The 14956-nt window shown below is 49.5% G+C and overlaps 1 protein-coding gene across 2 annotated transcripts in view; it reads right to left on the bottom strand.

Annotated features, from left to right (window-relative positions):
* Positions 1-4747: 4747 nt before the first annotated feature.
* LOC146839152 (uncharacterized) overlaps positions 4748-14956 on the bottom strand; it is a 61392-nt gene continuing 51183 nt past the window's right edge. For both annotated transcript variants that reach the window (XM_085603179.1, XM_085603180.1), the window contains 2 exons: positions 8726-8811; positions 4748-8257 (listed from right to left, as the gene is read on the bottom strand). In XM_085603179.1, coding sequence (XP_085459305.1) covers positions 6006-7388 — 1383 coding nt within the window. In that variant the 5' untranslated portion in view covers positions 7389-8257; positions 8726-8811 and the 3' untranslated portion in view covers positions 4748-6005. The remainder of the gene's footprint in view (positions 8258-8725; positions 8812-14956) is intronic.

Here is a 14956-nt window from a genome sequence, read left to right as displayed (position 1 = left end):
TATGATCATCCCAGATTACACTAAGGAAGTTCAGGCTCAGCGGCGCTCCCACACAGAGGTCAAGCAGAAACTTTGTAACTCGGGCCTCCAATACAGACTTCTCTTTCCAGCCCGTCTCTGAGTTGTTTTCCAAAACAAAACGCATTTCTTTGAGTCTCGGCAATCAGCCTGGACCTGGATAACCGAAGAATGACCCCTTTGGGTCCGCTCCGTTTCCTCGCCTGGGTCATCCAGATCACAAATACCTGGTCCTCCATCCCCCATGCAAAGCAGGAGATGCACACAATCACGTAGGGGCAGGGGAGCACGCAAGGAGGCTTGCAAATCGTCCAGTGCAAAGATGCGGGGATCCAGTATCCAATGCTGCCACTGACCCGATGAACTCCCCCCTACCCCACCCCTGACATCGGGATGGCTCTGCGAATGACCTGTCCCCTGCAAGAAGTCCCTCCAAGACTTTAGATCCGACAGCTACATACTCAGATCTCTCCAGAAGCCCTGTGATTTGAGGTATCACATCACCATTGAGAGGTGGGCAAGGGAGGGTCTAGCGAAAAAGAGACATGTGGACCATATCCCACGGAATTACAGAACCTAGAGATGCCTGCTATTGCTAACATTAGATCCGATATTATGGAGGGGTCCAACACGCAGCTCTCAGCGAAACGTATTAGTTTAGTTTAAGTAGTTATGTTTTTACTTTGCAGGGCGACAGATGCTTCCGTTCCGGAAGTATAGGGTGGAGGGGAGCAGGGCGGGGAGGGGTAGGACCTTTGTCCTCTGCCTAATTTTATGTTGGGATTTGTAAAAATTTCCCTTCTTCATTGTTTGCAGCACCTCAGCTCTTGATCACCATGTAAGCGCTACGACCACGGACCTCACAGGGAGAAGACCCTCCGCTCCCACAACACAGCACCAATCCCCCTGGGGATTCCCTGCCCCATTTCCCATCCAATGCATACACCAGATATGACACGATCATCCACTTTTATCTTGGAATGTGAATGGATTGCTAGATCGTATTAAACGGACAGCGGCCCTTAATTGCGCCCAAAGACACACCCCTGACATACACCTACTTCAGGAAAACCACCTCCTAGGGACTCAGTGCCCCTTCCTTGCGAGGTATGGCTTTGATAGGGTATGGAACTCTGGGTTTGAGCGAGGGTCATGAAGAATCGTCATCCTGCTATGACGAGGCCTTCCTTTCACACCCAACCACATTACTACAGATCCTCAAGGCCGGTTTGTCACCGTATCCGGGCCGCTGGAGGGGAGCACCCTCAACTTGGTTTCCATATACATTCCACCAGCTACGGTCACCTCCTCTCTGCACAACCTCACTGACATTATCACTGCCCTACCCCTGGGCCAGATGGTGATAGGGGGTGACTTTTATGCGGTTATGGCATCAACGTACAACACCACTAGCACACTCACTACCGCTAGGTTGGCGAACGCAAAGAAACTGGTTGACTGGGCGGCTGCCCTGGGGCTGTGCAATGTCTGGAGCATCTGGAACCCCCGGTGCTCTCAGTACACTCATACCGTGGCAGCACATCACACACATTCGCGAATCAACATGATCCTCATGCCTGCCTCTGAGTGCCAGAGAGTATCAAACATTGCCGTCCTCCCCGGGGAATCTCAGACCATTCAGACCTACTTCTATACCTAGGCGAAACCCCTGATACGCCCTGCCCACTGTGGTGACTAAACGCTTGGTTCCTGCAGGACAAGGAGTCCAAGGAAGCGATAGGGGAGGAGCTATGCCAATACTTCCCCGCTAATCTAGGATCTGTCCCCTCCTGAGCACCCTTTGGGAGGCAAGTAAAGCCACCATGCCGGGGTGTAGCCAGAAGTCAAGTCCAAGCGCGTCGGCTGGCCCAGACCAGCCGCCTAACCCTTTTTGAGGCCCAAGCAATATGGATTGAAACAGCCCCAAATGAATCTCCAAGCGATCTGCGAGACAGGCAACTCACGGTCATACGTGAGGAGATTAAACATATCTCATTAGAAACGGCCAAGATAATGTGGCGTTCCTCTGTACCCCGAGTGTACAGCTGGGGAGACAAGAACGGGAAGCTGCTGTACAACCTGGTCTCTTACCCCCTGGCCAACCGAATAATCCCCGAGATCCATGACGCCTCAGGGACCACCAAGCACACGCCACCGACAATCGCACAGGCATTTGCAGACTATTACGCTCACCTATACACCACTCCCAGGTCCGAAACTTCCATTGTGGACATGATTAGCCAAATGAGGGTCCAGCTCCCCTGTCTCGTGGAGACAGAGGCGGCAGACCTGCATCTTCCCTTCACTCCAGAGGAAATGCACAGCGCAATCTCCTTGCTGAAGGCCGGTTAAAATGCCGGGGCCAGACGGCTTCCCGCAGGAGTATTACGCAGCTTATCGGGACCTATAGGTCCCCCACCTTACTGAACTGTATCGCTGTGTTGCTGAGGCCCGGTCTTTCCCCCCTTAAATAGATAGGGGTGGCAACCATAGTGATGATCCCCACGACCCAACCACCTTCACCATCCTGCACAGACTACAGCCCCATTTCCTTAATTAACACAGAAGTAAAGATATATGCCACGATACTGGCCCAATGTCGGCCCAATGTCTGCACTCACAACAAACTACTCCACCCGGACCAATGCAGCTTCATGGCAGCACACAGTACGAGGCACTACCTGAGGCACCTCCCCCTGGCCCATGTGCACCGTCCACTTCTCACACCCTACCGGACGCTCCTCCTTGTCTATTTTGAAAAAGCCTTCAACACGGTTGACTCGCTCTACCTGGAGGAGGTTTTAAAGACAATGGGCCTGGGTCAGCAATTTAGACACCAAGCGAGCCCTGTTAGAGGCGTTCCCTATTCAAAGAGGAACGAGACAAGGCTGCCCCCTCTCCCCCTTCTATTTGTGCTGGCAATGGAGCCCTTGGCATGCCTAATTCGGTCAGATGACTTGATCCAGGGCTGGGCTTGGAGGAGCCACCACATTGACAAAATTGCCCTATATGCGGACGATGTCCTGCTTTTCCTGGCAGACCTGGCCAACTTGGGCCCACGCTGTCTCCAGGCCCTCCATACCTTGGAGAGCGTCTCTGGGTTCCGGCTCAACCCGGAAAATTCGACCCTAGTACTCCTTCATCCCTCGAGGGAATGCTTCGACTGGCAAACCTCCATCCCTATTAGGAGAATATCCTTCAAATACCTGGGGATATGGATTGCTCTGCTCCCCATACTAGAGTGGGCATTAAATATTACCCCGCTGGTCAGAAAAACCAAAGAGGATCTCAAGCGCAAACCTTACCACTCAACCCACTGGGGAGGGTGGCTCTGTTTAAAATTATGATCCTCCTTCCACCTCCCATGCAGCTGGTTTAAGCTACAAGATTCCTGTGAGGGGGCGGAAGACCACGCATCGCCCTCGCTCGATGTCTGATCCCACTTTTGATGGTGACATGGGCATGATTGACTTTCACCTGTACTACTTAGCTACCCTACTTTTAGTCCTCCACGACTGGTTCACCGGGGGCTGGTCTGACCCGGCTTAGAGAGCAGAGCTGAAGGACAGGGAGTTTCCTCAGATCCAGGCATTCCTATATGGCAGCCCACTACCTACAGCAATACCACCAATTACCAGGGCAGTCCTGATCGCCTGGCGTATGGCCATCAGACACACACGTTGGGACAAGAAACTAAGCCAGCAGACACCTCTCTGGCAGGGCATGTGGCTGGGCAAGGTGGCGGCGGGGATTCAGGCGATGGGACCATATTGGAATATCCCAACTGGGCGATGTCTGGGTGGGCGACCACATTAGACATTTCAAGACCTGCAGAGAAGCTACACTCTTCATACCTCACCATTTTATAAGTACCTACATTTATGTCATGCTCTCGGCACACATATTCCAGCAGACACAACACTCCTTGAATTTAGCCCATTAGAAGCGGAGGTCATGATGGGAAACTTGGGGAAGGGAGGAGTATCCCGGATATACCATACCTGGTGGAAAGGACGGCTGGCCTCTGGAGGAAGAGGACTGGCACGATGACCTTATGGCCCCCAAAGCCATTGCAACTTTGGCCAGACTCCGCCTAATCCAACCATATTACTTACACACTGCCTATGTCACCCCAGAGCGCCTTTTAAGAGCGGGCTTACGGCCCTCCCCAAGCTGCACACGCTGTGTCCACAAACAAGCAGACTTTTACAACATGACCTGGACCTGACCATGCCTTGCCCCTTACTGAGCTGCAATAGAGTCCGAACTCACACACATCCTGGGCTAGCAGGATCCCCACAATCCCCTAAGGCTCTTTTTAGGAGTAATGGACGGTCTAGATGGATCTCGATCCGACAAGGTGTTCCGGGGACAGCCATTGCAGTAGCCAAACGCGATGTTGTGGCGACATGGGCACAGTCTAAGCTTCCAAACATATCTAGGTGGCACCGAGGAGTAAACTGGTGTGCTGCGCAGCAAAAACCCATATTTGAGGCCAGGGGATGCCCTACTAAATACCAAAGGGTCTGGGGCAAATGGACAAATCAGTTAAATTGATTAGAATTGACACCCACCACTGTCTACACATGTAATGTCCATGTGCTGTGGTTGTAGATCGACACGCATGTACCTTACTAATGCAACTGTACTCTGAGATACCATGTATTACTGATCATATGTGCTATGCTGCTATTTGTTTGCTCAGAAATCAATAACATTGTTTATCCAAAAAAATCCTCTTTAATAGTAAAGTTAGATTTTTACTTTCTATTTTGAAAATGGCACTTTCAGAAGGTTTTTACATTAAGTGGGATTTGATCCTGTTCACACTCATTTGGGGGCATCAAGTATTAAAAGTGGAAAAGAAACAATACCTCCACCAGCCTTAGATTAAACTCTGCTGAGCCCTGTGGGACTGAGTCAGACCCCCCAATTGTTGTCCTCCAGGTCCTGGACACTTGGCTGGAGACGGACTGTACTCCTCATTGCCCAACTGGAGACTTCACAGAATGCAGCACATGATGACACTGGGCCTCACAGCACCACTCAGCTCCTGGTCAGCAGATTTACCCTGACCTGATGCAGAGCAATGCCAAGAGTTGCATCACAGCTCACAGCACTGTACAGCTCCCGATCTTTGGCTCCACTGGACAGCACACAGAGTCTCCCATAGAAGCACCATGCAACTCCAGAGGGGTGGCTTCACCGGGTCCAACTCAGCATGCACAGTTCGACACAGAGCCCTGCAGAGCCGCACCACACCGTCTTTACACCAATAGCACAAGGTAAACCTTCCAGCCGAATTAACCTGGACCTTGATACGGCCCATGCTTTTTCACAGTCATCCTGCACTTGTGACGTTTTCCAACGCCGGTGTAATCAGATACCCACAATTGGTGCTTTGCACCTTTTTGTGCTATTTTTACCTAAAATTGTAAAAACCCATAACACCGATTCTACTTATTGGATTTTTGTTTCCATGGTACCAATTTATTAATTAAAATATCCTCTACTTTTCTAAATTGGATTGAGATTCTTATTCTTCTTGTGTTGTGTTTTCACATTATTTCTGTTAGAGTGCTATGAATACTATGCACACCGCCCCCAAGTTAAGCCAGACTGCTTAACCAGAGGGTTAACCGAAGGTTTATTTATTGACGTTTGTGGTTCCACCTGACAACGACTGTGATATTATTAGACAAGGTTCTAACCCCCTTCAACCAATAATTCAATTTTGTACAGGCACTTTTATAACCCTACAGATATCTCTGCTTTTCTTTATTCTGACTGGTCAAGTTTTCTATCTACTTTTTATCATCTGGTATTTCAATGTCCTACGCAGTTGTATTTTTATATAATTTTACGTAAATCCTTCATCGAACAATAACTGTATAATTTTGCCCCTATGTGCGTCCACTGATGGGTCAAGATTATTGTTGTTTGTACTTAAATTATTGCCAATTTTGCTGCATCTCTATAAATTATTTCTATGTTTGTTCAGTGATGATGTGTTTTCGTTGATGTCCTTGTAAGTGTACTAATCGACTAAAGCTCTTCCCATTTTCACTGCACTTGAATGCCTTTTCACCTGTGTGTGTTTGCTGATGTGTTTTGAGGTGTGATGACTGACTAAAGGTTTTCACACATTCACTGCAATTATATGGTTTTTCCCCTGTGTGTGTTCGCTGATGTGTTTGTAGGTGTAACAACCGACTAAAGCTCTTCACACATTCGCTGCAATGGTATGGCTTTTCCCCTGTGTGCGTTCGCTGATGTCTTTGGAGCTGTGATAACTGACTAAAGCTTTTCACACATTCACTGCAATGATATGGTTTTTCCCCTGTGTGTGTTCGCTGATGTGTTTGTAGGTGTGACAACCGACTAAAGCTCTTCCAACATTCACTGCACTTGAATGGCTTTTCCCCTGTGTGCGTTCGCTGATGTGTTTGTAGGTGTAACAACCGACTAAAGCTGCTCCCACATTCACTGCAGTAGTATGGTTTTTCACCTGTATGTGTTCGCTGATGTACTTGTAGTTGTGATAACCGACTATAGCTCTTCACACATTTACTGCACTTGAATGGTTTTTCCCCTGTATGTATTTGCTGATGTATTTTTAGGGCTGAGGGGTCACTAAAGCTCTTCACACATTCATTGCACCTGAATTGCTTTTCCCCTGTGTGTGTTCGTTGATGTCTTCGTAGGTCTGATAATGTAAAAAAGCTCCTCGCACATTCACTGCACTTGAATAGTTTTTCCCCTGAATGTATTTGTTGATGTCTTTTTAGGGCTGAGGAGTGACTAAAGCTCTTCACACATTCATTGCACCTGAATGGCTTTTCACCTGTGTGTGTTTGCTGATGTGTTTTGAGGTGTGATGACTGACTAAAGCTTTTCACGCATTCATTCCACCTGAATGGCTTTGCCCCTGTGTGTGTTCGCTGATGTGTTTGTAGGTGTGACAACCGACTAAAACTCTTCCAACATTCACTGCACTTGAATGGCTTTTCCCCTGTGTGCGTTCGCTGATGTGTTTGTAGGTGTGATAAACATCTAAAGCTGCTTCCACATTCACTGCAGTAGTATGGTTTTTCTCCTGTGTGTGTTCGCTGATGTTTTTGGAGATCTGATAATTGACAAAAGCTCCTCGCACATTCACTGCACTTGAATGGCTTTTCCCCTGTGTGTGTTCGTTGATGTCTTTGTAGGTCTGATAATTGACGAAAGCTCCTTGCACATTCACTGCAATGGTATGGTTTTTGCCCTGTGTGTGTTTGCTGATGTCTTTGCAGCTGTGATAACCAACTATAGCTCTCCTCACATTCACTGCATTTGAATGATTTTTCCTTTGTGTATGTTAGCTGATTCATTTTTAGGTTTCCTGAGTGACCAAAGCTACTTCCGCAATCACTGCACTTGAATGGCTTTTCCCCTCTGTGTGTTCGCTGATGTCTTTCTGGGTGTAATATCAGCCTAAACCTCTTCACATATTTACTGCACTTGACTGTCTTTTCCACCTTGTGTGTTTGGTGATGGTGCTTTAGTTCTGATGACAAACTGAAGATTCAGCGGCATGTGTTTTTTTTTTCTTTCTCGGGTAGATATTTTTCTACATCCCAAGATTGTGTTTTCTGAATGCCCCCTGTATGTAATGGTATTTTGTAAGTTTGATTTCTAATTTAACAATAAAGTACAATGGTCACTAAATACTCGTCGCATTCATAATATGTGTCAGGCGTCTTTTTGGGTGATTGTCTCTTTAAACTAGATAACGGTTTTGCTCACTTGTGGGTACAGATCCTTCCTCCTCCTAGTTGATGCAAACGGAGGCAGTCCTCTGTATTTAAGACAGAAGAGCTCCTCTTTGCCTCACCCTCCAGTTGTCTGGCTCCACTCCATTGTGCCTTTGTCTGGTTGCTGTGGTTTTGCCAGAAAGAGTTTACAAGATACCCAGAGCACTGAATGATGGTCTTATATCATAGAAAGAAGAGCACTGCTGTAACCACATCAGACCGATCCCATGATCAAAGCTGTTGTTGGACACTGACTTATACCGGAGGTGGTTTGTTATTGTTTTTGCCTTTAGTTTCTTCGTCGTGTGGCTGGAGGCGCCCAACTCTGACTTATGCATTCACTGAACTGCCCTTGACGGCTCCTTCCAGGATCGGTGAGTTTAGGTTCAGGTTCCTCTGTCTCGGACTGCGCTTATTTTGTGCGCTCAAGACTTGTTTCCTGTTGGCTGTAAAGAGATTGAAAATCGCTAAATGGAAATGTAATGGAATATGAATACACAATATTTTACTGGTTGCAAAAGACATGTCTCCTTCACCATCTGTGAAACTTATCAAGCGATATTTCATCATACACTAATAATTAACTAAAAGTTCTATTACCCATGTGACATCTTTACTTCACAAAAGGTGGAGATTTACCAGGGTTCACAGAGTAACTCAGTAAAGAATGGGCGGTCACAGAGCACCATGTCCAGCTTTAGGCAGACCCAAGTGGACAATATTACAATTAAACAAGAACAGGTTGAGGAAACAGAGATGGATCAGGACATGATGGTGTTACTTTAGTTGGAGGAAGTGTATAACAAAGGTAACTCTTCGGGAAGTATATAACAAAGGTAACTCCATTCACACACTTCTTCACAATCCTTTCCTCTTCACATTGGATCAGCTGATGCGCCAACTCCTTTCTTTACCTTGTTGTTCACTTGTTATCTTTGCCACTTTGCCACTTTCCACAGCCCCCCTGGGGTTGGTTCAAGCATTTCTGGTCTCTTCAAACCTGTAAGATTGGAGCATTATTGTGAATTGAGGTGGATTTTCTATCACCGTAATATCCGCCCATCTCCCTGAGACTAGTGCAGCTACACAGCCTAGTTCTGGCCCGGACACTTTACACAAACTAGAGATTCTTTAGTTCTTCCTAAAGCAAACAACAGCGATATCAGTCATTTAGCTCTTAACAGAGTGAATCCACCACAATCAATAGTTGACCTGACATACCCTTGCAGCCAAAAGAGGTGTTCATATTACACAACTGTTGCTTTTTTTTCTTTCAATGATATTTAATTTAATGTTGTCCGTTTAGTGCTGAGGAGGCTACTCTGTGGCCACGAGGGTATTTGGCGGAGCGGAGGAGGTGTAAGTTCAATACCCCCTACCACTCCCCTATACCTGTTTTCTCACTCTACAGGGCTCACTGTTAGCCAAAACAAAGGGAGCGGTTTGAAACCTGTACAGAGCACAAATCGGGTAACAGCCTAATAGTCAAACGACCATTGTTGGCAGTGTGGGATCACAAGCTTCATTTTTAGAAGCTCACCTGGGAGGTGTAAATGGAGGAGGTGCACCGGTAGGTGCTTATGGGGTACAGACAGAGGAGGGGCAGAGGTAGGTACTAATGAGGTACAAGCAGAGGAGGTGCATGGCTAGATGCTTGAGAGGTGCAAACAGAGGAGGTGCAAAGGTAAGTACTTATGAGGTACAAACAGAGGACTGCAGAGGTAGATGCTTATGACATGCAAACAGAAGAAGCACACAGGTAGGTGCTTCTGAGGTACAAACAGAGGAGGTGCAGAGGTAAGTACTTATGAGGTACTAACAGAGGACGTGCAGAGGTAGGTGCTTATGACATACAAACAGAGGAAGCACACAGGTAGGTGCTTATTGGGTACAAATGGAGGAAATGCACTGGTAGGTGCTTATGGGGTACAAACAGAAAAGGTGCAGAGGTATGTGTGTATGAGGTACAAACAGAGGAGGCACACAGCTAGATGCTTGTGAAGTACAAACAGAGGAGGTGCACAGGTAGGTGCTTCTGAGGTACAAACGGAGGAGGCGCACAGCAGGTGCTTATAGGGTAAAAATGGAGGAGGTGCACCGGTAGGTGCTTATGAGGTACAAACAGAAAAGGTGCAGATGTAGGTGTGTATGAGGTACAAACAGAGGAGGCACACAGCTAGATGCTTGTGAGATACAAACAGAGGAGGTGGACATGAAGGTGCTTGTGAGGTACAAACAGAGGAGGTGCAGAGGTAAATGCTTATAGGGTACAGAGGAGGTGCACAGGTATGTGCTTAAGAGGTACACACAGAGGAGGTGCACAGGTATGTGCTTAAGAGGTACACACAGAGGAGGTGCACAGATAGTTGCTTATGAGGTACAGAGGAGGCACACAGACAGGTGCTTATTAGGTATAAAAAGAGGAGGTGTACTGGTATGTGCTTAAGAGGTACACACAGAGGAGATGCACAGACAGGTGCTTATGAGGTATAAAAAGAGGAGTTGCACAGGTAGGTGCTTATGAGGTGCAAACAGAGGAGGCGCACAGACAGGTGCTTATGAGGTATAAAAAGAGGAGGTGTACTGGTATGTGCTTAAGAGGTACACACAGAGGAGATGCACAGACAGGTGCTTATGAGGTATAAAAAGAGGAGTTGCACAGGTAGGTGCTTATGAGGTGCAAACAGAGGAGGCGCACAGACAGGTGCTTATGAGGTATATGCAAAAGAAACAATTGATGGACGGAATGCTGGACAATGCAAACATTCCCCCCTAGTCACAAGAATCTCTGGTTGGTGGCCAACCTGTTGATTTAATTCATACACCATTTCCCTTCGTGCTATCGTTTTGCTCACCGCTTTGTCCGTAAATACATTGATAATGGCTGCTTTTGCAAATCAGTATCTGCCGCTGTATTAACGCAAGATCTTGACCTTCCTCAACTGCCCTGACCAAATCTTCTTCAACTGCCCCCATATTATCCTGTAATGTTTTTAGGGACTGCTTGACCTGTTTGTTACGATTCAAGGAATATCGCAATGTTTCCCCCCTAATTCTGCTTTCATGGCATCCCATACTACCTCGACGGAGGTACTTCCCTATATTATCTGCCAGAAATATTGGGATCCAGCGTTTCATATGGGTAGAATATTCAGAATAAGAGAGTAAAGCTCTCTCGAATGACCAAAACCTCCAGTTAAAATTAGCTACCTCTATTTCAATCTCTAGTACTAACGGATGAAGATCCGATAGTACTCGTGGTAGTTTCGATATATGGCATATTGAATTCAATGAATTTGAAATAAACATATAATCCAATCTTGCATGGGACCTGTGTGGATTAGAAATAGAGGTGTATCCTGGTGTACCCTGGATCATTTGATCTTAACAATTGCAAACAGTCAACTAATCCATGAGTCTGACACATATTCCTTAAGGCTTAAAATACTTTTGACTTTCGTCCCACATATCTCCACCGTCCCTCCAGAGACCAATCACTTGGTAAATTAATATTGTAGTTTCCACATACAATACGTGGGAGTGGCCAGTGAGCGAGTTCGCTCGAGATAGTATTCAATACTGTAGGATCATCTCTGTTGCATCCATATAATGTGCAGTGTTAGTTTCTTCCCCGCCCCATATTGGCATTCAGAGATAGCCCAACGTCCGAATTTATCTGAACATGATCAATTAAACTGTAGCCCCCCTCCTTTAGCCAGGATCACCACACCCCGTACCTTAACCCCCTGTGTTGTCGCACTTATCACCCTAAATCCCAGTGTATTTAGAATATGTAGTTGTGACCCATCTATATGTGTCTCCTGGAGGCAAATGATATTAGCACCCATCAATTGTAACCCAACCGCAACTTTCTGTCTTTTCTTTACATCGTTTAAACCACATATATTCATAGACACCACTCTCAAAATCTCCATACCATTTTATGGTGTTGACCTACGACTAATACCTTATCTCCATTAAACCCCGCCACCTTTCCAAAAATTTCTATCCCCTTATAAGAAGTACTGCAGAAATGTCTAAACCATCCAAGAAGCAATGTAGCAATGTCCGCTTAGCCTTCCCAAGGCTTGGTCACCCCACTCTCCTTGCCGCTCTTGCCGCCAGCCTCGCTGTTTTCCCGCTCCTGATTCCCCCGTCCTTCGCTCGCTGTTCTTTCCCGCCGCTGCCTCCCTGCGGCCCAGCCCCCCTGTACTCCCATTAGCCGCCCCGCTCCCGCCGCCCAGCTGCCCCTCCCTCCAGGCTCCTTATTTATGACGCCCCCAGAGCGACCGCGCAGCGGACGCGCGCAGCGGACGCGCGCAGCGGACGCGCGCAGCGGGAGTGCCGATTGATCGCCGAAGGTGCGCCAAAGGTAAGCCCGTCTGCGCCCGTCCACGCCTGGACCGCGCCCAGCGCCAGACCCCCCGGTCCCCATCGCCGCCAGCGCACCCGACTCACCTACGACGCCAGTATCCTCCACGCACTCAACGCCGGACGACGCACCGCCTGATACCGACCCACCCCGAGACGCACCAAAGGACCCTTCACCTGCCAATCCTGCCGATTCACCTGCCTCCTACCCTGCACCGCACCAGCCAAACCGAACCCCAGCAACAACCATCTGAGGTGCATCCTACTCAACACCCGCTCCATCCACCATCATGCCATCGAACTCTGGAACCTCCTCGACACGACATCACCAGACATCGCCTTCCTGACGGAAACCTGGACGAACGCCTCCTCAGCGCCCGACATCGCCATAGCCATCCCAGACGGATACAAGATCACCAGGAAGGACCGCATCAACCAGACAGGAGGAGGCATCGCCATCGCCCACAAGAACACCATCCGCATCACGACCGACTCAGATGACACCCTCACCTCCGCCGAACACCTCCACTTCCAGATACACACCAACCCCGAGACCACGCTCAGAGGTACCCTCGTCTACAGACCACCGGGACCACGCACACAATTCAGCGAAGCCATCACAGATTTCATCAGCCCACACGCCATCAACTCGACCGACTACATCCTCCTAGGGGACCTCAACTTCCACTTGGAGAACGCCAAAGACCGCAACACCGTCGCCCTGCTGGACAACCTCGCCAACATCGGACTCAAGCAACTGGTAACCACCCCCACCCACTACGCCGGCCACACGCTCGACCCAGTTTTCCCATCCAGCAAGCACGTCGCCTTCAGCCACTCCACCACTCTCCAATGGACCGACCACAGCTGCGTCCATTTCAGCTTCAGAAAAACGGCGACCCACCATCACCCGCTACTTGCCCCTCGCAGGAACTGGAACAAGATCACAAACAACCAGCTCACCACCGCCCTCATCCAGAACCCCCCCACCAGCTCATCGGACCCCAACGAAGCCGCCAACAACCTCACTCTGTGGCTCACCAACTGCGCAGACACCCTGGCTCCACTGAAGAACCCCCCCAACAGACACGGCAGCAAGAAAACCTCCTGGTTCACCGACGAACTCATCACCTCCAGGAAGAATTGCCGCACCCTGAAGAATACCTGGCGCACCAACCGGACCACAGACAACATGACTGCCCTCAAACACGCCACCCGCAAACACCACCAACTGATCCGCGCCACAAAAAGAACAGCCTTCAAGGAGCGACTGGACAACCACTCCCACAACAGCAAAGAACTCTTCACCATCGTCAAAGAGTTCTCCAACCCCGACGCCGGTAACAACGACATCACTCCCTCGCAAGACCTCTGCGACTCCCTAGCAGCCTTCTTCCACGACAAGATCACCGACATTCACAACAGCTTCGGCCCTCCGACCACGAACCCCATCACCGAACCAACGCCCCCCACCGCCACCCTCCGCACCTGGCCCCGGATCAGCACCGAAGACACTACACGCACCATGAACATCATCCACTCTGGATCCCCCACGGACCCCTGTCCTCACCACATCTTCAACTCGGCCGACCACATCATCGCACCCCACCTCCATGACATCATCAACGCCTCCTTCAACACCGCAACCTTCCCGGACTGCTGGAAACACGCCGAGATCAGCGCCCTGCTAAAGACACCCACAGCAGACCCCACCGACCTCAAGAACTTCCGCCCCATCTCGCTCCTCCCGTTTCCTGCCAAAGTCATCGAGAAGACCGTCAACAGGCAGCTAGCCTCCTTCCTTGAAACCAACGGCTGCCTCGACCACTCGCAGTCCGGCTTCCGAGCCAACCACAGCATGGAGACCGCCCTCATCGCAGCCACAGACGACATCAGATCCCTACTGGACAACGGAGAAACAGCAGCCCTCATCCTCCTGGACCTCTCCGCAGCATTCGACACTGTCTGCCACCGCACCCTGATACAACGCCTAAACAACACCGGAATCCAGGAGAAGGCCCTAGAATGGATCTCCTCTTTCCTCACCGGAAGAAGCCAGAGAGTCCGCCTCCCCCCATTCCGGTCAGCGGCCTCCGAAGTCATTTGCGGCGTTCCACAGGGGTCATCGATCAGCCCCACCCTCTTCAACGTCTACATGAGCCCCCTCGCAGCCATCGCATGCCAACATAACCTCAAGATCCTCACCTACGCCGATGACACCCAGCTGATTCTCTACCTCACCAACGACCCAGACACCGCCAGAGCCAGCCTACACGAAGGGATGAAAGACGTCGCCGAATGGATGAAGAACAGCCGCCTGAAACTGAACTCAGACAAGACGGAGGTTCTCATCCTAGGACCATCACCCTCCGCCTGGGACGACTCCTGGTGGCCCCCCACCCTAGGCGCCACCCCCAAGCCTACGGACCACGCACACAACCTGGGCTTCATCCTAGACGCTTCCCTCTCGATGTCCAGGCAAGTCAACACCGTCTCGTCCTCATGCTTCAATACCCTGCGCATGCTTCGTAAGACCTTCCGGTGGCTCCCCACCGTGACCAGGAAGAGGGTCACCCAGGCCCTCGTCACCAGCCGACTGGACTACGGGAACGCCCTCTACGCCGGCACCACCACCAAACTCTAGAAGAAGCTCCAACGTATCTAGAACGCCTCAGCTCGACTCGTCCTGGACATCCCCCGTCACAGCCACATCTCCGGACATCTGAGAGACCTCCACTGGCTCCCCGTCAACAAGAGGATCACGTTCAGACTTC

This window comes from Triturus cristatus, chromosome 4_2 (genome assembly GCF_964204655.1).
Source record: "Triturus cristatus chromosome 4_2, aTriCri1.1, whole genome shotgun sequence".
In the NCBI taxonomy this organism is placed as follows: domain Eukaryota; kingdom Metazoa; phylum Chordata; class Amphibia; order Caudata; family Salamandridae; genus Triturus; species Triturus cristatus.
This window is presented reverse-complemented; position numbering and strand designations above follow the sequence as displayed.